The 24,080-nt window shown below is 39.4% G+C and overlaps 1 protein-coding gene and 1 long non-coding RNA gene across 3 annotated transcripts in view; both read left to right on the top strand.

The window, feature by feature from the left end:
• Positions 1-24,080, top strand: part of LOC111609369 (tropomyosin-1, isoforms 33/34-like) — a 39,673-nt gene that overhangs the window by 631 nt on the left and 14,962 nt on the right. Inside the window, exons 3-4 of one of the 2 annotated variants that reach the window (XM_023337510.1) lie at positions 12,719-12,824; positions 19,458-20,483. In XM_023337510.1, coding sequence (XP_023193278.1) covers positions 12,719-12,824; positions 19,458-20,483 — 1,132 coding nt within the window. The remainder of the gene's footprint in view (positions 1-12,718; positions 12,825-19,457; positions 20,484-24,080) is intronic. The other variant, XM_023337511.1, reaches the window with a different exon arrangement.
• Positions 648-11,846, top strand: LOC111609370. The gene is made up of 5 exons (XR_002753093.1): positions 648-1,487; positions 2,021-2,191; positions 8,658-8,856; positions 8,967-9,073; positions 9,165-11,846. It is a non-coding gene; the product is annotated as an uncharacterized LOC111609370 (long non-coding RNA).

Raw genomic sequence — 24,080 nt, 5'->3', positions numbered from 1 at the left:
AACTACAAACCAATGTCTTTCTGTGTGCCTATGCAAGCCAATCTAGTGTGCTTTGCTTCAAAAACACATACTCCATTCATTTCAGAAAATAATGTTGTTTGTTTATGGTTATTAGGCCTGCATCGACATGAATTCAGAGATCAATGGATAGTTCTTTGTTTGACAACACTGTTTTGCACAAAATATTTCCATTCTACATACTACTAACAGAGGTGTGTAGTAATTTCTCACATACAATATCATTTTTATGTACCTTTAGGAGTATCCTAGTGAAAGAAATATATACTTTAGTGTATTTCAAATATACTTACATTTGTTTAAGTATATTTTAAGTATACTAATTATTAAGTGTACTACCTATAAATATATACGAAGTATACTAAAAGTATGCTTGTACCAATTTTGACATTATAACTTTAAACATACTTAAATATAATTGTACCAAAATACACTTAAGAAATAAATATAAATAAAAGTATACTTTAAGTGAACAAAATATGTATTTTCCCAAGAGTAAATATACCTTTGCTCAAGTCTATATTTAAAAGATATTTTAAATATCTTTCAAATATTTTTTAAAGATATTTTGTGTATATTTTAAAATATATGCTCAAAATAGAATTTTTTAAAATTCACTTAACGCTTAATTTAAATGATTAATTTCAGTATGTTTAAAATTACATCTCAGTGTATACTTTAGGCTAATAAAGTATGCCTTTTTAGGTGGCTTAATAATCTTTTACTATTTTGTTAAAATGGAAAAGAATATAAAAACATAACAGTCCTTATAGGGGAATTTGATGTAATGTTGTTTAACAAAGTAAATAATATGTTCATACCTCAAAATATCAAACATTGACAGTTTTGAGGTGCCACAACAAAAATAATACTTCAATATGAATCAAGCTCAGAACACTCAAAAGTAAAAAATAAAATAAGGCTTTTTAGCTATTTTAAAAAAATATATGTGTTAGTCCTTAACACTAAATGTAAGGAGTTATCTTCAGTTTTACATCTCTCCAAATATAATCTGTTGTTTTCAGTTTTTTAACTAAAACACGGAAGCTGACGGAATCTGTGATGTACAGATGTACACATCTGTACATCACACATGTACAGATCACACATGTACAGATGTGTGATGTAAGATCTGTTATTGAACGGCATTAGCTCCTGTTCACACTCCAGACCAGATGGTGGAGGTATTGCACACTTTCAGTTTTTTTGAAAAACGCCATAAGGAGAAGAAAAGCCATGAAGCCAGAGAAGATAACAGACGCTGTTCAAATTTGCCATTTTTACTCGCATAATATTGCCTTAAAAGTAGAGAGGGCCTTGATGATAAGTAGTTTTGGTAAATTCAAGCTGGTGACATCATACTCCGAGTTAGACGACAACACAACTAGACAAGAACCGGATGGAAGTGAAATATGTGTCACCAAAGGAGCCCGAAGGGACGAAGGCTGCTAACGTGTTGCTAGTTGGTGGTAAGTTTGCTTCAAAATGCTAATTATCTTCGATTAGTTATAAATAGTGCAGTACATATATAAACAGACTTACGTTGGTTTCAGAAATAATTTATAAATTTTATTGTGACTTTTATGATTATTACTGTAAATAGCCCCAACTTATTTGTTATATGCCCCTTTTTGCGCTTATTGCCTTTTTGTTAGTTGACTTTTGAATTAATGCTTTTATATTGATGAGAGAACTACCGCTGTTTATGTTGTGCAGCGGCTGCTTGGCAACAGAAAGAACGGAAGATAAGTTGCAATAGTGTTATAAATGTATCTTATTAGCGGACCCTTTTATGAAGGCACAAGTTACGTTTATTTTGTAAATAGGATATTTCTAATTGATCAATTGGGATTGGGATTTTTGGTTTATTGTAATCAAATACGATATAGTTTTTGAATCTATTGATATTGATAGTAGTGAACGTTGTTTTCAGTTTTCAAACATTATGGTTCTAAGAGCGTGTTTTGTGTCTTATCTTTTTGTGTTTGTGTTTGTGCTACAGCTCTTACGGTGAAACTAAGGGTTTACTCCCAATAAACCTGTTCATCAGTAAAGCCAAATCCTTCATTTGAAGGGGCGTCTGCTCTAGTAAGAGCTTAGACCTCCAGGAGTAAGAGCTTTACTTCCGGGAGAAGAGTTTCGCCTTCGGCATTAGGAACGAGCTCAATGAACGGTAAGGAAACGGCACGGAGCAACGAGCTGCAGCAACGGTCGGTAACGTTTATTAACATAATGGAAAATATATGGAAAAACAAATTGAAAAGGAACAAGAAACGGACGAAATAATTAATAAAACATTACTGAGACGAACGGAATGGCTTAGTGTACCCACGGAAAAAATGCTCTTACTTCAAACGGATGAACAAAATAAAAGAAGCTGCTGCTAACCATTTATGAACATTGGAAAGGCCAGGTCAGATGTACAGAGAAGATCTAAAACGTGATTTATCGGATTTACAGCTAGCAGAAATGGCTAATATTGAAAAGACTGTAAACGACATGACAAAAATCTACAACGAGCTGAGAGAGCGTAAAGCACCTCCCCAAGTCATAAGGCGCAAAATGGATTCATGCGAATCAGTGACAAAGAACATTATGAAAATAATTTCTGAGCATTTAAAAACGATAGATGAATTTGATGCAGATAGAAAAAGGCAGCGCCTCCATCAGTTCTTAACCTATGAACATGCCAAATCCATATTTGGTACTGCATCACAGACAAGTTACCATACTGAAGCAAGCATCATAGCCAAAAGAATTGATGCAGCTGCAGAATTAGCTGCAATGGAAGTTCAGTATAATTGAATTGAATTGAATTCAACTTTATTGTCATTGCACTGTCACAAGTACAAGCAACGAGATGTAGTTTGCATCTATCCAGAAGTGCTCTACGAGATATAAATATTTATTTACAGATGTACAAGTCTATGTATGGACTATAAGGGGTTATAGCAAAGAGATATAGATATTGTGTATAAATATAAATATGGGAGCTGTATGCACAGATTATACAGAATATACAAGAATGTTAGGGAATGGATTATATATGTATATAATATAATACAAGATAAATAATGGCAGATAAAATTTACAGGTTGTATGTGTGTGTGTGAAGAAAACAGTCCGTGATGTGTGTGTGTGTGTGTGTGAGGATAGTCCATGTGTTATTGTTGTATGAGAGGATAGGGGAGTACAGTCCTTATAGTTTATGTTTTATGTCAGGGGGCGTTCAAACGGGTGACAGCTGTGGGAAAGAAGCTGTTCCGGTGCCTGGTGGTTCTGGTCCGTAGGCTTCTGTAACGCCTCCCAGAGGGCAGGAGGGAAAAGAGTGTGTGTGCTGGGTGAGTGGAGTCCTTTGTGATTTTCCCGGCCCTTTTCAAACACTGCTTCCTGTAGATGTCCTTGATGGCAGGGAGCGGTGCCCTGGCGATATACTGGGCAGTTTTCACCACCCTCTGCAGCGCCTGCCGGTCGGACACAGAGCAGTTCCCGTACCAAGCTGTGATACAGTTGGTGAGGATGCTCTCAATGGTGCAGTGGAAGAAGTTCGTGAGGATCTCTGAGGACAGGTGGTTCTTCCTCAGGGTCCTCATGAAGAAGAGGCGCTGATGCGCCTTCTTAATGAGTTTGGAGCAGCTGGTCGTCCAAGTCAGGTCCTCGGAGATGTGGACTCCCAGGAACTTAAAGGTGTCCACACGCTCCACCACTGTCCCCTTAATGTGGATGGGTGGATGTGGGTCAGCGTTCCTCCTGAAGTCCACGATAAGCTCCTTGGTCTTCTCGGTGTTCAGCTGCAGGTTGTTTTTGTCGCACCACTCAGCCAGACGGTCTACCTCCTCCTTGTAAGCGGCCTCGTCATTATCTCTGATGAGGCCGATTAACGTGGTGTCGTCTGCAAACTTGATGATGGCATTAGAGCCGTGGACAGGTCTGCAGTCGTAGGTGAAGAGGGAGTAGAGGAAGGGACTCATCACACAGCCTTGTGGCACTCCGGTGTTTATGATGATGGTGTATGAGAAGTGGTTGTCCAGCCGGACATGTTGAGGTCGACTGGTCAGGAAGTCAAGCAACCAGTTACACATGAGTGGACTGATGCCGAGGTCTGTGAGTTTGGTAATGAGTTGTGATGGGATGACAGTGTTGAATGCTGAACTAAAATCTAGAAACAGCAGTCTGGCGTAAGTGTTCTTACTGTCCAGGTAAGAAAGGACAGAGTGCAGCGCTATAGAGACTGCATCCTCTGTGCTCCTGTTCTGCCTGTATGCAAATTGGTGGGGGTCTAGTGTGGGGGAGAGACAGGATCTGAGGTGTGCTAGGACCAGCCGCTCCAAGCACTTGGTAATGATGGGGGTAAGGGCTACCGGGCGGTAGTCATTGAGTCTGGTTGGGTTGGGATTTTTGCGGATTGGGACGATGGAGGTAGACTTGAAGCAGGTCGGTACCACAGCGTGGGCCAAGGACAGGTTGAAGATGTCCGTCAGCACTCCTGCCAGCTCCCCAGAGCACGTTCTGAGGACACGTCCAGGTATGCCATCAGGACCTGCAGCCTTGTGGGATTTAATCCTGCTCAGAGCCGCTCCTACGTCAGTGGGGAGGAAAGTCAGTGGCTGTTGGCCTGGGGTGGTAGCTGCTTTGGTTGCAGTTGTGGTATTCCCTCTCTCAAAACGAGCATAGAAGTTGTTAAGTTCGTTGAGGAAGGAGACATCAGTAGAAGCGGGAGTGGTATTGGGGTTCTTGTAGTCTGTGAGAATCTGAAGGCCTTGCCACATACGTCGGGGGTTGGCGTTAGAAAAATGATCCTCCACCTTCCTTTTGTAGTGGTGTTTGGCCTTCTTGATTCCCTTCTTCAACTCAGCCCTGGCTGCACTGTAAGTCTGTGCATCCCCTGACCTGAAGGCGATGTTGCAGGCCTTCAGCAGGAGACGTACGTCTCAGTTCATCCAGGGTTTCTGGTTGGGGTACATGGTAATGCGTTTGCAGGTGGTGACACGTTCTATGGTGGTGGAAATATGGTTCAGTACAGATGAGTCGTACTGATCCAAGTCTGTATGGTGGAAAGTAGTCCAATCTGTATTCCTGAACCAGTCCTGGAGCACAGCGTCTGAGCCCTCTGGCCACACCTTTACTGTCCTCACGGTAGGTTTCACACGTTGGATGAGTGATAAGTACCGAGGTGTGAGGAACAGGGAGAGATGGTCTGATTGTCCGATGTTGGGGAGGGGTGTCACATTGTAGGCTCCAGCCAGATTGGAGTAGACATGATCCAGGGTCTTGTCTCCTCTGGTGTGGCAGGAGACATGTTGGTGGAATCTGGGAAGAACTGTCTTCAAGTTGGAGTGATTGAAATCACCCGCAACAATAAAAGCAGCCTCGGGGTATTTGGTTTGGTGTTTGCTAATAGCTGCATAGAGTTCTTTCATGGCTAGCTTGACTTAGACTTAGACTTGTACTTTATTGATCCCTTGGGAAGACTCCTTCAGGAAATTGAAGTTACCAGCAGCTCCCAGGCAAAAAACAAAGATAACACACAGTAAGCAAAAGTGCAAAAGAATACAAAAATACAAATTAAATACTAAGGTACACACTAAATGTGAGTAACCAAAACCTTAAATTATGCAAGAAAAACCTTAAATTATGCAAGAAACAAGGAATAAGAATATAGAATATAAGAATATAAATAAATATAAATACAACACACAAAAAAAGAAGAATTTGGCGGATAGATTGACCAGTGATATCGTATTGCACTATGTGGTTTGACCTGATAAGTATGGAGAAAAATACAAGGGGTCACTACTCCTTCTACCCTCTGTCCTGTGTCACCCCCCCTCCCCCAATGAGGAATTGTACAGTCTGAAGGCATGGGGGACAAAAGAGTTCTTAAATCTATTGGTCTGGCACTTGGGAAGCAGCAGTCTGTCACTGAACAGGCTCCTCTGGCTGCTGATGACGGTGTGTAGAGGGTGGCTGCTATGCCATGATGTCCAGCAGTTTGTTCAGTGTCCTCGCCTCTGCCACCGTCACCAGAGAGTCCAGCTTCATGCCGACCACAGAGCCGGCACGCCTGGTCAGTTTGTCCAGTCTGGACGTGTCCTTCTTGGATATGCTGCCTCCCCAGCACACCACGGCATTAGCATCCGGGGGGGTGTACACGGCAGTGAGGATGATCGAGATGAATTCCCTTGGGAGGTAATAAGGTCTGCATTTGACCATTAAAAACTCCACATTCTGTGAGCAGTGACTCTCGGTAGTAGCATAGTCTGTGCACCAAGCTTTGTTAATATAAATGCAGAAACCTCCGCCTCTGGTCTTGCCGGAGTCATCTGCTGTCCTGTCGGCTCGGTGTGTGTGGCGTCCACTTAGCTGGATAGCATTGTCTGGGCAGCTGTTGTTTAGCCATGTTTCGGTGAAAAACATGACATTTGAGTCCATAATTCGTCTGTCACTCGTGATGGATAGTCGTAACTCGTCCATTTTATTAGCCAGAGAACGGACATTGGCGAGGAAAATGCTGGGTAAAGGGAGCCGGTGTGGTGTTAGCTTTAGCCTAGCTCGCACCTCTCCACGCTTGCCCCGCCTTTGTTTACGTTCTCATCCACCCAGCCGGGAGAAGTGAGCAGCCTCCGGTGTTCTGGAGATCTCTGGGATGAGTCGGAGATCGGCAATCATAGAGTCAAAATTGTAGCTCCAAATGTCCAGAAGTTCATGTCTGCTGTAGCGCAGCAACACTGTGCAATTCTGAAAAAAAAAGTCCAGTAATGAATAGATAAAAAACCACTAAACAGCAGATTCTGGAGAGACGCTGAGCCTCGCGTTGTTCACGCTCCGCCATCTTGGTCTACAGAATACCTGTTTTACCGTGATTATAAAATCACTCAAGAGAAAATCAATCAAAGGAAAAGGATAAGAGAAATGGAGGAGAAACACAGGAGGGAACTGGATGAACAAAGGTCTGAACTAGAGCGCTTACGAGCAGAAAAGGAAAGGGAAGCTGCACGTGCAAGATTAGAGATTTATGACAAGGAATTAAAAGTTGACATGGAAAATCAGTTGATACAGAACAATAGGACTTCTGTTATAAACCAGAGCTTTGCACAACCAGTTCCAGTGGATTCTACAGGTCCATATCAACCACTCTGGCAACAATGTGCATCAGTTCCTGCAAACAATCCTCTACAACAATCACACCCTCAAGTTGTTGCTCCATCGCTTCTCACAGACATATCCCAGCTGGCTAAAGCTATCCAATACAGCATAGCTGTAAACAGAATCCCAGTGCCTGTGCCCATGGTGTTGAGCGGAGATCCCATCACCTATATTGAATGGAAGGCTTCATTTGTCTCACTGGTGGACTGCAAAAGTATATCTCCTCCTGATAATCTGCATCTACTTAAAAGGTACATAACTGGTCCTGCTCTTGAATGTCTTGAGGGCATATTTTATCACAGTGATGAAGATGCATACAGAGATGCAATGAAGAGGCTTGACTAGCGCTACAGTCAGCCTTTTATTGTTCAGAAGGCATTTAGAGACAAACTGTCAAAATGGCCAATAATTCATTCAAAAGATGCAGAAGGTTTATGAGCATTTTCTGATTTTCTCACAACCTGTCTCTAAGCAACATCATAGGTAAAGAGCTTGGAGATTTTAAATGACTGTGAGGAAAACCAAAAGTTGCTGCAATAGGTTCCAGAATGGTTTGCAACACGGTGGAATCGTTAAGTCACAGTTGCTCTCTTGGAAGGTAAAGATTTTCCCTCCTTCAAAGATTTTGCTGAGTTTATGGCACTTGAGGCGGAAGTAGCATACAATCCTGTGACTTCTTCATATGCCCTCCATTCATGCAGCTCTTCTTCAGAAAATAGATACGCAAAGGAGATTAAATCAAGCCGATCTACAACTCAAGTCTTAACAACACATGCTACAGTACATGCAGATGAAACAATGTTAAATGGCACAAGGTTAAAGGTCACTTGTATGTTCTGTAAAGATGAAAGGCATCAGTTGTCAAAGTGCCGAAGCTTTAGGGACGACACCCCACCTGTCTGTATAATGAGAATCACAAGGCAAATGAAATACCTGAGAGAAAGTGATTCTACAGCAGCCACAGCTCTGAGTGTCACAGAGGTGGGTCAGTCAGGTAGTACCTCCATGATTGTTCCTGTATGGGTTTCTACTGCGGAGAGTCCATCTAAAAAACGGGTAGTTTACACTTTATTGGACACACAAAGTGACAACACATTTGTTAGTGAAGAATTGATTAACAAATTACAAGCAGACTCCCATCCAGTTAAGTTAAGACTTATCACAATGCTGGGAGTTCACACAACAGTCAAAAGTCAGAATTAATGTAAGTCGGAATTAGAAAGCCTAAAGACTTTCCTGTCTCAGAAGAGGCTCTGGCTCCACCAGATCACCAACCAGTTCTGAGGATGAAGCTCCACATCGTCTTCATGGTGGAAGGATTTTTGTTTTTTTTCTACTGAGCAGCTGGTTACATTTTAACAGCAAAACTGGTGTGTTTCCAACACTAAGTGCTTAATAAACATGATTTGATTTTAAAATAATTGGACAGAATTTATTCCTCTTGTTAATCTACCATTTCTCTTTCATACATTTTGTTCATTGTTAACTTTCAGGGCCCTGTGATGGACTGGTGACCGGTCCAAGGTGAACCCCGCCTCTCATCTGATGACTGCTGGAGACGGGCACCACCAGCCCCCCTCATCGTGGCTGAGGGTCCTCAGGTTGAGGGTCCTGAGGGATCAGTGTGCAGGACCAGCCACACTGATCCTGCAAGGATCAGCGTGTTCAGATCATGGATGAGAAGCTTTTAAGGTAGTTTATCTCCCCTAAGTCCACATTTAAAACGGCTTCATAGTTAAAGCCAACATCAACTGATTCTATGAGATTGCTGACTGTTTTTTTTCTACTTCTAACATAAACAGGCAAAGAAGACACCCAGAAATGTTTTTTCACCCCAGGCAGCAGGTCTCAATCATCATCAGTTCTGATGATGTCACATACATAAGCGAATCCACAACGGCTTAAAATTGTAAGTCTTACTTTTTTCTTTGCCGTTTTTCTGTACTGTTTAAAATACAAGAACTTTCTCTGTTTAACTGCTCTACTGTTCTTTTTCGTAGGTTTCTGTAAAGCGCAGTGGTCCAGTGAATAGGAATCTTCTGTTGTTGATCCTCACTGTTCTTAGGACGGAGAAATGTCAGTTTGTCTGGAATAATACTGGAATACTGTGACATTGTATTAAAATAATACTCTATCCTTGGTGAAATATATTTCACATTTCCTCTAAAGTGTATCTATTGTTTTATTGTGCTGATTTTCATAAGCATGTTGTCTGTAAACTTTAAATGTATTGACAATTTGTACAATTCTGTGATAGCATATTGGCAATGTATTCTTGAAAAATGTGAGGAAGACTTTATTTGACAGGGTGTGCATAAGACTGACATGATACTGTCATAAACATAACACCTGTGAGGAACATACTAATAGGTGTTATGAAGTGTTATTCGGTAAATAATGACACTTCTAATGAGAAGTTGCTTTAAAAGTTGGATGACAGTGTTATGTCAGACCTATGCACACCTCATCAAACAAAGTGTGACCAAAATGGTAATATATTGAAAGCACAATGTAATTAGTTTCACCTGTAAAGTGTGTTGTAATTGATCCTGATGTGTTTGCAGTGCTGCAGTGTGTATGAAGCATGTAATGTACAAAGTGGCAAAGCAGAATAATAAAATACATTAAGTAACTAAAAAGTGTACTTCATCAGCAATTATAATAAAACAAAAGTGTAATTGTAGCATACTGTAATCACATTACTAATGCATAAAATATGTAATGCCGATATACTTAAAATACATTCTAAGTATATTTTAAATGTAATTGAATAACAAAATAGTACACTCAAAATATACTAAACATGCATGTTTATATTACATAAAAAGCAATACACTTAAAGTACACTAAGTTTAGCTTAAGTTGTCCAAAAACGTTTGTTGAAGTACACTTAGTACACTTTAAATTGTGCTTTAGTACAATTTAAATACTACTAAAATACACTAAGCCCAAAATTAGTTGTTCCAAAATGTCACACTTTAAGTTAACTAATTCTAAGTGAACTTGAAGTATACTCATGATTAATCTGACTTAAAGTATGCTATGTATGTATGTTAAAATTTAACATACTTTGTATATACATTTTTCACCAGGGTAGTTTTTCTCTAAAAACAAAAAACACTATGTTTAAACTTTAATATTGTGGCATGATATGAACAAACAAAAATGAATGACAGCACCAGAGAGCAGAAAATCATCACATAGAAAAAGGGATAGCCTGGCCATTGCCTTCCTATAAAATTCCACTCTATTCAAATCTCTCTTTGCAACTCCATCTGGGCTTGCCTTTCTCCCACTGAATTGGCTTCCATCATTTCTACCAGGCCAATCAGCGAACAGAAGGAGAAATTGTGAACAAGGACATTGATTTTCTTTTCTGTGTTAGCATACTCTCCCTTTAGTTGCAGCAATTTCAGCTGAGGAGTTGAACAAAGCCGTTCAGTCCATACTGACCATGCAAGCAAATATTGGTACTCCTGTCTTAGCAGTGGAGCAAGCTAAGACAGCATGCTCCACTGCTGGAGCATGGTTGTTAATAGTGCAGGAAAGTTCTGGCAAGCTTCATAACATTGAACTGGCACATTACATACAACATGGACAAATGTTAGTGATTGTATAAAATTTAAAACTTCAATAGAAGCCATGGCTCAAGGAAGCAATCTTTTCTCAACAATCAAGAATCCAGACTGTACAAAGCAAATAGCATAGAACAAGGCCTGGTTTTCACCAGGCATGGAAAGCAGTGATAGTTTAACTTTTTTCGGTAAAACAAACACAATTATTTGCAAGGTCACATCATCAGTCAGAGCCTGTCGGTCATGAAAATGAGCACACAACTCACTTATGATGCAGTTTAATGTCTAAAAACTAGCTAATAAGCGCTCTACTGCTCTGAAAGTAGCTTCATTCTTGATGAACTGACTGCATAGACAAAGCTCTGGAGTCTGCGTTTTTACCTTAAACATCTTAAAACAAATGTTTGTGACAAATAAAAGAGTGGTTTAATTAGTTACCGCTGCTGGTGGCACAATGCATCGTGCAATGTCTTGCTGGCCAATTCCTGCTGTCACATATAAATCAATGTCCTAAAAAAGAAATAAATGTTTTTATATGGCAAACAAGTGAAGTTATGTTGTGTGATTTAAGTAGGTAAGTTTTAAGGTATTTGGTCTCTAGACTTTTCCATGGTAAACAATATTCTGAAACTTAAGTGTTATTCTCAAATTTACTTTTTCTGCCTACATCAGCATTGTTTTACATACATTAATAAGCCATGGTATCATCAGTGTATATTTTGTTTTTCCAACACAGAAATCAGCTATACAAATGTTCAAAACTTTTTCTCCGGTTTGCAGGTTTGCTTGAGCAGAAATGAAGTAACATCTGGGGATATCCTGAATGTTAAGCATTTCCTCAATTTAACTTATTTTTTTAAAGTAGAGCAGAATATTTTTATCAGTGTACTTCAAATCACTGCTGGTCCATTGGTGCTCTGGAACTCTGAAGACAAGGCTGTGTTGTGGAGTCAACTGTGAGCCTTGAGCTCTTGTGGAATTAAACCACGCCTAAAACATGCTGGAGGGTTTTTCAGCTGGCTGTGTAACAGCTTGGGAGTCCCTAAAATAAGCAAAAGAAAACTAATAATGTAACATGTTAGTCAATGTTTTCTTTCAGCCAAAAGAAAGCCCAATATATGTAATTATTTTATCTTGGTGTTAAAGCTACTAGATCAGGGGTGGGCAATCCCAGTGTCCTGCAACTCTTAGATGTCTTCCTGGTCCAATACACTTCAATCCAATAGCTGAATCACCTCCTAAGTTCTCCAGCGTCCTGCTAGTTGCCCACCCCTGTACGACATGCTGTTAGTCAGCATGGGTGCAGGACTGTTCGCTGCCTTTTCACCATTATATTGTACTCCGCACAGCCGCAGTAGTACGGACCTAGATCTGTTTGCCAGTGGCATGCTATATATTGAAATAGTGTTCTAAAAACAAGTTCTTGAACTTAACCCAGTGAAGTGAAAACTATTCCTGCAGACATGAATTCCTTCAATCATATAAGTAGTCCTGCCCTTATTGCATGTTGTTATCCAACCAAAACGGTACACAATTGACAGTTAATAAGGGACTAATAATTTTGACCCTGGTAGTTTTTGGTTTTTGTGAAAGAATTGAGTTTCTGTATGCAAAGTAAACCAACCATCTAAAATAAAAACTAGGATGTTTGGAAAAGCTGTATTGAAGAATCACTGAGTTTTGCTTTTTTTTTGACAAAAAATGTACATTTCATAGGTCTACTAATTTTGACCTCAAATGTAGGTTAATTACACTCAGTCTCAGGTTTTCATGTCTTTTCTCTGTTATAGGATGGTATTATGTAAAATCTACTTTTTGAGCTTTATATCATGTTATTATTCCATAATCAAAACCAAAACTAATGTTGCTTTGATTTAAACAAGTGGAAGCGTGTAGAAAAGCATTCCTGTAGTTTTGTAACCATTTGCAATTGCAGTAAACTCTGTACCATTTCTCTTGTTTTCGTGTTGTGCTGCCAGTGCTTGCAGACTCAGAGTTGGAATATACTGAGCAGAGCACCTACAGCTTTGACTTTTAGCACAAAATCATCAGGATCCAAAAATTCATCAAAAAAGACCAGCAAAGGTAAGTTTTAGAAAACAAATTCTGCTGTTAGGTTATGTTTTACTTTTCTAATCTTTTAAATGAAATTTGAACTGGGGCACAAAAATCATTGATCTAATAATTTTCATTGAGTGGTACAGAAATCCTACAATTGGACCAGATAGAAAAAGAAATAATAAAGAGGGGTGAACTGAAACCCAAGGTCTTTCTGCAGTTTGATCAGGTTCAATGTTATTTTGGAAACCTTGAACCTGGTGACCCCACAGAAAATGGGGCCCAACAGCTCAGGGAGTTTTTGGGCACCCCTTGAGTTTAACAACCACAGTTAGACTGTTAGTGCTGTTTACCAAATGACTGCATACTTTTGTTGAACAGCTTTTGTTATCCTGGTACATGCAAATAACTTTTCACCTTCTATTATCTTTATCTCCATGTTATTGAAAGTTACCTGGTCATTGGAAGCCCTGAAACATCCTGTGTTTAAATTGTTTCTCATAAAAGATAAATATTATTAAAGTAATTGGCTCTGATGGGTTATTTCTGACCTGTTCTGGGTATTTCTGGAGATAGCACTAGGAGGTGGCTGAAGAGCTTGATTTATTTATTTATTTACTTTTCTTTACAGATTCTGTCTCATATTGTACTGTCAGGGCATAGTGACAGTTTTAAATATGTAAAAAACACAGATTAATAAAAATTACCTAATGTAACTTTAAAGGCAATATTTTATGCATAGTTCTATTGTCTGTATTACAAATGGCATTTTCATTTCTGTTTACTGCAAATGTAAAGACAACCCTTGTTGCTTTTTTTTTGTTGCTTCCACTATTTCAGTGGAAGAAATAGTGCTAAATTTACTGTTTTGTGTACTGTTTGCATTTCTAAAGATGTATTTTCCCAAATAACCTACATGAGTTCTCAGGAGTTTCTGAAACAATTGACATGATACCACCTGTCAATCAATCCAGTGGGTTTGTCAGGAAACGACATCCTCATTTTGTGGATACTAAATACTTCAGTCAATCAGCTTTTGATAAGCATGTAAATAGTAGCGAGCCTCAGAAAGTCCTTCAAGGAATTGATCATGAAAACAGGACCAGAGACCCAGTCCATTCGACTAATGGAAAGACAAACTCAGTGAAGAACAGCTTCAAGCACTGAGTGATGTTTTCCTTTGTCCCATACATTCAGACGAGGAGGATGTTCTACTTCGAGAGGCTTGGAGTTAACTTCGGGTATCGTTGTTGAGAAGGGGGAAGCTGTATTATCCAGTGCATTGCACAGACAATAACTTTTGAAAGAAAAACTTTAAGCAGTTGAATTTTGGGTAAAAAAAAAACAAAAAAAAAAAAACAAGTAAACTTGCAAACTACATTCACCCAATATTTGCACACATACACACGGTAATGGTACAAGCTACTGCAGGGATGACCAGAGTTGGTCCTGGAGGGCCAGCATCCTATACGTTTTAGTTCTCTCCTTGGTGGTAATAACCTTTTCAGCAAGTCAAGGCCTCTAATGAGCCATCATTGGATCCAGTGGTGTTAAACCAGGGAGAGAACTAAAGCATGCAGGATGCCGGCCTTCCAGGACCCACTTTGAGCACCACTGAGCTACTGGATAGTAGCAACAGCCCCATGATTACAGGATTAATTCCTATCACCATTGCCACTGACGCATGGAACATAGTGATTGAACTTATGGAATTGGTTTGATTTGGCTTTATTGAATGTACTGTAATAAACAAAGTTATATACAAACCAAATAAATTTAAAACAAAATCAAACAAAACAAAAGAACAGTAGTAAAGTATATTTACACGTTCAAAGGAATGGGTAAAAGTACACCCACCCCTCTTACTCTTAACTTGGTTTTAATAGTTTTCCTTATTATTTTCTATATCCATATCTATAACTAGTACAGTGCATTTATAATTGCATGCCTGTATAAACAAGCATAATTTTTAAAATGTTAAAAAAATATATTACTAAATAAATATACTATAATACAGTAATATTTGACAACTTCATTAATAGTAACAACAAAAGTTATTTCTCATATTGGTGACCATTTTCTTAAATGTTGTTTTTAAAACTGATGTTTGGACATAGCTTGATTTCCATTCTTATCTCATTCCACAGCTTCACCCCACATACCGAAATACAAATGTCATAATTTCAGCTCTGTTTACTCGCCATCCCTCTACTTCCTCATTATCCTCACCTGTACTGTGCTGGTACTTCTCAACTTCATTGAGAAGTTTTAATTATTGTTATCAAATGTTATCAAACACGGCGTTTTGAAGCCAAAATACCTCAGAAATATGCAGAGCCAACCATGAGAATCAACTCATTTAAAGATAAAACTCAGCTTCACACAAACACCCTAGCATAAATGTTTGGCTGTTGAACTGAACTGTTCAAGCTAATTTTCTATTAGCAGCTTTACACATGTTTTACATTACATTACCAAGACATATTAAAACAAATTTTTATCTTGGCTTTTTTCTATTCTTTCCCTTTCTTTTCTCCCTCCCTGAAGCACAAGTCCTTTTTTGAGACATTGTTTTGTTTATTTATCTTCTGACCGAAGCTTTGGACGTTTGGATGCTCTGCACGTTGCACGGCAGCTCATGTTACCAGCGAAGAGTGCGGTACCTACCGCGGCCACCAGAGGCCCCCAGGAGCAATTTTTAATTTTTTTAATCAATAAATTAATAATTTCTACATCCATTCATACGTTATCAAATATATATTATTTTAAAAACAAATCACTTCATAGTGAAATTGTGTATTTTTGATATTATAGTGACATAGAAATTATTACTAAAAAAACCCAAAATCATCTCTAGTGAGGAGGCCAGTTAGTCGCCCTGGGGTCCTAACCGGCTGCTTAGTTTGCTTTGCCTTGGGACGGCCTTGACTGGTGGGGAAGAAAACAGTTGTTTAAGTTCTTTGAAGGCCACTGCTGCCTTCAGTGGCCATTTAAAGAGCTGCTTGATTGAAGTGAGTCAAGTTAGTGGCGGGGCAACAACGCTGTAGCTCTTTATAAACTTACGATAAAAGTTTGCAAAACCTAGAAAACGCTGGAGTTGCTTACATGTACTGGGCCATTCCACCACTGTTTTGGTCTTGTCAGGATCAGCTCTGATCTGTTCATCCTCAACGACAAACCCCAGGAAGTTGACTGTGGAGAGAGGGAAACTGCATTTCTCAGCCTTAACAGACAATTTGTTCTCCAGCAGCCTCTGGAGAATATGACCGACATGCTCCTCCTTGGTCTGTGAGAAGAGGAGTATGTCATCAAGGTAAACGAACACAGAATGATTTAGGAAATCTCTCAAAACGTCATTAACTATGCCTGTAAGACAGCAGGGGCATTAGTTAGGATAAAAGGCAAAATGGCCTACAGGTGTCTTAAAGGCCACTTTCCATTCATCTCCCTCACATATCCTGACTAGATGATAGGCATTTTGTAAATCCAATTTGGAGAAGATGGTTGCCCCATGCAGAAGTTCAAATGCCTTTTGATATCTGGTAGTGGGTATTTATTCCTTATAGGGATCCTGTTTAACCCCCTATAGTCAACGCATGGGCATAATGTGCCTTCTTGTGGGCGACTGTGGCTCTTTAGTAGAGTAGTCGTCTTGCGATCGGAAGGTTGTAGGTTCGATTCCAGCTTCCTCCTGCCACATGTCGATGTGCCTCTGGGCAAGGCACTTAACCCCAAATTGCCTAACGATCTGCGTATCGGTGTATAAATGTGTGTGTGTTTGTGAGTGCGACTGGGTGAATGTGACTCTAGTGTAAAGCGCTTTGAGTGGTCAAAATGACTGGAAAAGCGCTATATAAGTTCAGTCCATTTACCATTCTTTCTTTCCAACAAAAGAAACTGGCACCTAGTGGGGATGACGAGCGGCGGATAATGTCAGCTGCCACAGAGTCATTAATTTAGGTCTCCATGGCCTCATGTTCCTGCTTAGACAAGCTGAACAATCAGCTGTTAGGCAGCAGTGCATCTGGCAGGAGCTCTATCGCACAGTCGTACAGTCGGTGCGGGGGTAGTGAGAGGGCTCGATCCATGACAGGCAGGAACAGCCAAGGAAGAGCTGTAGCAGACTGGCTGGGCCGCTCACGAAGTCTGCTATCAAGACCGGATAGAGATTGTGATTAGTGAGTTCAAGTCCTTGGCATCTTCACTGACGGACAGGCCATCCTATAAGGCTTGATAATACACTCCTTTGAGCTCCTCGTTGTTCCATTTATTGTCGGTAACCAATGTGCGAAACTCCACCAAGAACTTGGCTGCACTACAAGAGCCTTGGCGAAGTTCAAGCAGACATTCAGAGGCGTCCCCAACATGATCCGGGTGATCAAACACTGTGCTTAATTCTGAACAGAACTCTTTAAAGGTAAGGGAAGTTAAATGTGTAGCAGAATCAAACACTAGCGCCCAGGCTAAAGCCTGATTCAAGCACTGATGGGCGGAGGAACTGAGCAGTGAATTCAGAACTGGTGTTTATTGAGGGATCGGCTTTTTCACAGTCAGACAGGCCAGGGTCAGAACCAGGGAATCCAAATCCAGGTCAAGCGATTCCAGATCCCAGGATCAGATGGACAGGCGGTCAATAGCACAAAGCTGAAGTTGGTTTCCAATTCCAGCTTCCGATTCGGGAAATGGCTAAAGGGCGATTTCAACTAATTATTCACTACCTTCTGCATCTTTAATCAACTCTAGTTAAAAAAAACTACACACTTCTAACTTGGATTGGATTATTTTGCTCTAATAGCAGAATATTCAGAACCATGTTTGGGATATGTGAATTTTTTTTTCGATTTATGAAACTTCAATAAAAGACCATTTTTGTCCTTTTTTTCTATCTTGGTCAGACTAGAATTGCTCTAATTCCAAAACTACAACACCTAGACTCTTCAAATCTGGACTGGATTATTCTCAACTAATAGCAGAATATTTATAACCATTTTGTGATTTGTGAAACTTCAATAAAGTGCAGTTTTTATTCTTTTTTGCATCTAGATTATATTAGAACTGCTTTAATTCCAAAACCACAACACCATGACACTTCAAACATGTACTGGATTATTCCCAATAGCAGAATATTTAGAACCATGTTTGTGATTTGTGAAAACTTTTTCTGATTTGTGAAACTTCAATAAAGGTTGATTTCACCACTTTTTTGCATCAGTATCACACTAGGACTGCTCCAGTTCCTAAATTACAACTCCTAGACACTTCAAACCCAAACTAGTTTATTCTGTTCTTATCGTAGAATATTTTAATCCATGTTTGGGATTTGTGAAACCTTTATTTGATTTGTGAAACTTCACTTCACTTAACAGACCGCTGCAGAAGATCTTTCCTTCCAACAGCCATCACCATCTACAATAACTCTTTGAAGAATTAATGAGTTACACCAACATTTAGTTTCCCTTTGGGATTAATAAAGTGGTTTTGAATTAGAATTGAAGTTGAATTGGAAAAAAAAACTGTGTAGAAGAAGTGTATATTATAAATGTTACTTTTCCACAAAAAGAATAAAGAATAAACAAAAGAGAGGTCAAAAAACTGGCTCCACTCCATTTGCCCAACTAACTCTCTTTAGCCACACCCTTAAATCCTTAACTGCAATTAGATATGCAAATTTCCTAGAAGGTCTTAGTATATTTTAATATAACAAATTTGTATGCATTAGAGATTTAACGATTAATAATTTTTATCCTAACAAACAAATTCTTATAAGAAATATAAACATAATTTATCCTAAATGTCTGAATGAACTAAAACTGAATTTAGGCTTCTACAACATTTATATAAATGTGGTCTGTGTAAAAATATTTGCATTTATGGAGGGCCCTCAAAGCTTTGGGGGCCTTCTGGAGCTGCTGACATACAGTAATTTGGATTAAACGTAATTGATATTAATTTTAACTGTATTTTTTTTATTTATTGTTTTTAGGACTCTATAGTTGTGGGCTTAAATAGCATTTCATTGGCAATGTATTGACATTCCAGTAATATTTTACATTTCCTGTCAACTTCACATCTTTTAATACAAAAGCACGGTGGACTGGCTTAGCACCCCAATCACTGGGTTTAGCAAGTTTTCTAGAGGAAACCCTGAAATGAGGCCACTTTTTTGAAAAAGTAACTATTATTAATTACTTTTTAAAACTAACTTGCCCCACACTGTTTGTGATACCTCCAACTCAGCAGGTTGTGGTACTAGCTTGAAGAAATGTCTCAATTCTGGTAAAGACTTTGAAATTTTTCTTTAGTGAAGGTGATAATAATAATAATAATAATAATTAATTGTTATTAATTAGTATATTAATAACACTTATTGTTATTATAAGTGTTATTATTATTATGTCAGTGATCATTGTGCCACAGTTCATATTATTTGTTTTTCCTTGATCTGTTTGTGTGGTTTCCACTGAACATTTTTTGATGATGACCAGTGCACAAATTCATTCATACATCCTATAAGACTAAAAGGGCTATGTTTTCTTTAAACCTCTCTTTCCCATATGCTAGTATAATATTTTTTACATTCCATACTTGTATTAGACGTTTTGATGACCAATCATATGCAAAAAATAATGTATTTTGTTTGCTCAACGTCCCTCATTCTAGACAAAAACAAGCCTAAAACATACTTCGACATAGAAAAACTTGTTCAACACAAGCCATGCAACTTCCCTAAGAAAGAAGTTTCTCCAACTGCCTCTGCAGTAACTGAAGCTGCACAGGAAGCCATAGCTTCTGTAGCAACAAAGCGCATGTCCCCTGCTGCTTCAGCTGAAACTATTGCAACCACTTATGACATAACAATTCAACCAGTGACAACATCCTTTGTTAAAAAAGTACCCTCCAAAATAACAACTGCTGAATCTATTGTTGAAGTTTTTCCTGAAGATTTTCCAGGAGAAGATGCACTAATTTTAGAGGCCTCCAAAGTGGCTGCTGAGCCTGCAGCTGATGTGCCACAAGACCCTATGCATCCTGCTCCTGCCTCTGTAGAATCGGCTCCTGATCCATTTGTGCTGGTAGATGGGGCCCTGAACCTAGTTCATGAAGCTGTGCCAAATAAGGGATCCATGGAGCCTGTGGAAGAAACACTTCCTGCAGAAGGGTCACTAAAGTCTGTGGTGGAAGGGGCTCATGCGGAGGCATTACTGGAGCCTTTGACAGAAGCACCCCCCGAGGAGGTGTCACTGGAGCCTGTGGTGAAAGTGGCTCCTGTGGAGGTCTCACTGGAACATGTGGTGGAAGCAGCCCCCGAGGAGGCATCCCTGGAGCCTGTGGTGGAAGCAGCTCCCACAGAGCCATCTCCAAAACTTGCAATGGAAGTGACACTGACAACTGTGTCAGGTGGGGTCCCTGAAACTCTAACTGCAGACCTTCAAGCATCCCTGGAGCCCGTGGCAAAAGCAGTCCCTGAGCCTGTGGCAGAAGCAACTCCTTCAGAACCGGACCCTGCAGAGTCCATGCCAGGGCCTGAAGCAGAGGTGGTGCTGGAGCCTGTGGCAGAAATTACTGATGCTACAGATGTAGTTCCTGGCTCTGAGGATCTTGTGAACCCTGCCTGGGTCCTTTCCAAGGCTGCTGAAGAAGAGCTACAGATGGATTCCCCTGCTGAAGCAGTTGGACCATCACAGGGTACACACTACAACTTCCCCCTCCCCTACAATCCTTCTGTTTTCCTCTGTGGAACCTGTATTTCTACAGAAAAATGCTATATGACCAGGCACCTTTTTCTTCTTAGCCTCTCAGAGAATGTGTCCTAATGGTCTTTCTAAGTGTTACTTGGTGAATTCCTGCAACAAGTAACTATTGCTTTTAGTTCTGCTCCTTCTCATATCTTACCCTGTTGTCTGTCTTATTTTACCCAAATCTTCTTCCATGCTGCTTTTCATTTATCTTCACTGGGGAATGATGTCACTCCCAACATGTTGCAAGTTGGGTGGGGAAAAAAAATGTAATTACTGTTACCCAGATTAACAACTGACGTGTGCTTATTCCATCCAAACATTTAGCCAAGTGATTTCTATATAGTTTATAGAAATCACTTCTATATAGTTTATGAAAGCGATTTAATGAGATGACTGACAGAAGTGCAAATAAATGCTTTACTGCTGGAACTATGTGTGATGCAGTCATGATGGATTAGGATTTAAGTGAAGCTTTAGTATTTTCCAAGTCAAATCCCAAATTTGCAGTGTTGTATAAAGTACTGAAATCTCAGAGTCAAGTAAAAGTACAAGTACCTCTCCAAAATATGACTTTGGTAAAAGTCCAAGTCACTGACTGAAATGTTACTTGAGTTAAAGTCTTAAAGTATCTGAAACTTCTTGTACTTAAGTATGGAAATTACTGTAAAAATGGATGTACTCAAGTAATGTAATGAAAAGTACAAGTAAAAAGTAAAACAAAGCAAATGCAGTTTGAATGACATTTTTTATATTTTGGTAAACTTGTCAAATACACTTAAAATAATGTACACAACCAAGTGCAGGCAAAATGAAACCTGCTAATAGATATACCTGCAGGTGTAACGCTCTTCTTAAATGCGCAGGTCTGACTGCAGGGCTTAGTGTTAACCACTCTATAAAATCAGAAATAGGTACGGCATGGAGTCATGATTGGGTGGATAATTGATGCAACTGATGCAAAGAGCTTTGTTTATATTGCCATTTATTGCAGTGGAAATAGTAATGATGATAATAATGACAATAATAATAATAATACTAACAGCAAAAACTAAACAAAGAGAAATTGTTCAAAAGAAACAAGGACGGGGAAAAAGAACAAACCAAAAATGAAATAATCAATAATACTTCAAAACCAAATGTAGTTCAAAAGTCCAAGAGCAACGGGAGAATTGTTCTTTTCCTTTAGATACTCCCTTAGAGTTTATTTTGTTTCCTGTATGGAAAGTGTTGTTTGGTTTTCCTGTGTGGAGAGTGTCTTTCTTTTTCCTACCACCAGGTGGTGTGTGGGTAGCTCGCCATCCTCCTTCAGCAAGCGAGTCGATGAAGGGGGGGGGAAACCTGACCTAAAAGGCCAGAAAACATACATTAAGTTCATATATAAATGTTATATTTATATAAGCTAAATGGGGAAAAAAACAAATACATACTGCTATGTATTGACAACCACTTCATATATTATAAAAATGAGAAAAAACAAAAAATCCTTTTAAAAAGAAAAGTGCACTTCATAATTCAAGTTCAAAATTTCTCAAGGTAATTAGCAGTCGCTACGAACAGCTAATAATAAATCAAATCAATCAACTTTAAGAATGTGATTGATCAAAGTAGCTATAAACAAAATCATATTAGGTACCAGACCTCATTGATGCACCAGCATGGAATACAACAATAAACAAAGAAATCATGAAAAATAATCAAATCTAAAGTTGAAAGAGAAGCCTTTAAATATTAAAGGTGTGGCCTTTAATTCGGCTTTAACAGTGTGACTTTTTATTAAGTAAGTTATTAGTAAGTGGACTGAGCTGATGTGGCAACTGATTGTCGAGTTGGTAGCTAATGCTAACTGGCGGCGCACAGCGGAAATAACGCCCCATCATATATGGATGAATATTTACTCACCGTCGAGTAACGGATTGTCTGAGGAAGTGGATGTTACTTGTTCTCATCAGAAGGTAAACCAACCTGAGTGAAGTTGGCCCCCCCACCTTCTTCAAATTAGACAAAATTGGTGTCAATCAACTCGGCTACGTTTGTGCTGGTTTGTGCAGCAAAAATTTTCGTTTGTGCCGCTATCATTTTAAAGATATAAAGAAATGTTTTTAGAGGTCATCAAAGGTCAACCAGCCCCCCACCTTCTTCAAATCAGACGAAATGGGTGTCAATCAACTCGGCTACGTTTGTGCTGGTTTGTGCAGCAAAAATTTTTGTTTGTGCTGCTTTGGTTTTGAAGATATTCAGGAAAGGGTAAAGGTCAAAAGGTCAACCAGCCCCCCCACCTTCTTCAAATCAGACGAAATGGGTGTCAATCAACTCGGCTACATTTGTGCTGGATTGTGCAGCAAAGATTTTCATTTGTGCAGCTATCATTTTAAAGATATTAAGAGGGCTGGTTGACTTTTGATGACCTCTAAAACATTTCTTTATATCTTTAAAATGATAGCGGCACAAACGAAAATTTTTGCTGCACAAACCAGCACAAACGTAGCCGAGTTGATTGACACCAATTTTGTCTAATTTGAAGAAGGTGGGGGGGCCAACTTCACTCAGGTGGTAAACCAGGCATCAACAAAGCCCAACCTGGTGAGTATTGCAGCGGATATATTAGCGGCGCTAGTATTGCTGATACAACGTCAAGTTCAGATGGTACTTAACTCACCGCAGATCCTCGAGTTTTAGAGATGAATTCGTTCAGCGATGAGTCGAGTTGGAGATTTGAGATTGTTTTATTAACAACCAACGCCACAACCAACAGTGAGCAGCAGCACAGTGAAAACCCGGAAATACACATGAGGGTCCCAGCTGTTAAAGGGACGGCTTAAAGGGAAGGTGGTTGGGGCGTGGCGGTCACGTGGGTTACACAGGCATCATTTAGTTAAGAAAATTAGGTGCTTTACCTATAGCACAAGGTTAACTTAACCTGCTTTACAACTGAACCAGCTTCTTAGTAAACCCTCCAGGACAGAAAATACAAAGTTTTTGTAAGCCTTAAGTTTTCCCTTCAAGTAAGGTCAGTGCTGAAAATGAGAAAAATAAATAGTACAGAAAATGCGGCCAACATGAAGAAAAAGAGCTGTTACGATTACTCTACTTCACAAATCAGTGAATCAGTCAATGCTACAGTCAGTAGGTGGTGCACACAACTGGTCATTATGCAAAAGAAAAAAAGAATTGGGAGGGAAATGCAGCTTATTGGCATCTGTAAACCTGGTTTTGAACTTGCATGCCTTTCTTATATTCGTTAAATTTAGTCTAAATTGCTATCGCTATGGCTTCTGTCCCCCCCTTGAACAGAGGAGTCTAGGTAGCCTGCTACAGTCAACATTAGGCCTCAGCTAAATACACCACGTGTGGAACTGAAACAATGCCAAACAAAGTTCATTTATGGTCAAGATTTCACAATACAGTAGTGTCTAGTGACCAAGCTATAGTTACTGAAACAGGAGGATTATAACCATTTCATAATTAGTTACCTCGATGTGTTTCTTCAAGTTGGATGGGGAGTTTTTGTAAGATAGAATTTCCACATCTTCGGGCAGGAATAACA

The sequence above is a fragment of the Xiphophorus maculatus genome, chromosome 7 (genome assembly GCF_002775205.1).
Source record: "Xiphophorus maculatus strain JP 163 A chromosome 7, X_maculatus-5.0-male, whole genome shotgun sequence".
In the NCBI taxonomy this organism is placed as follows: Eukaryota; Metazoa; Chordata; class Actinopteri; order Cyprinodontiformes; family Poeciliidae; genus Xiphophorus; species Xiphophorus maculatus.
The sequence above is the reverse complement of the archived record's forward strand: the minus strand, read 5'-3'. Positions and strand labels throughout refer to the sequence as shown.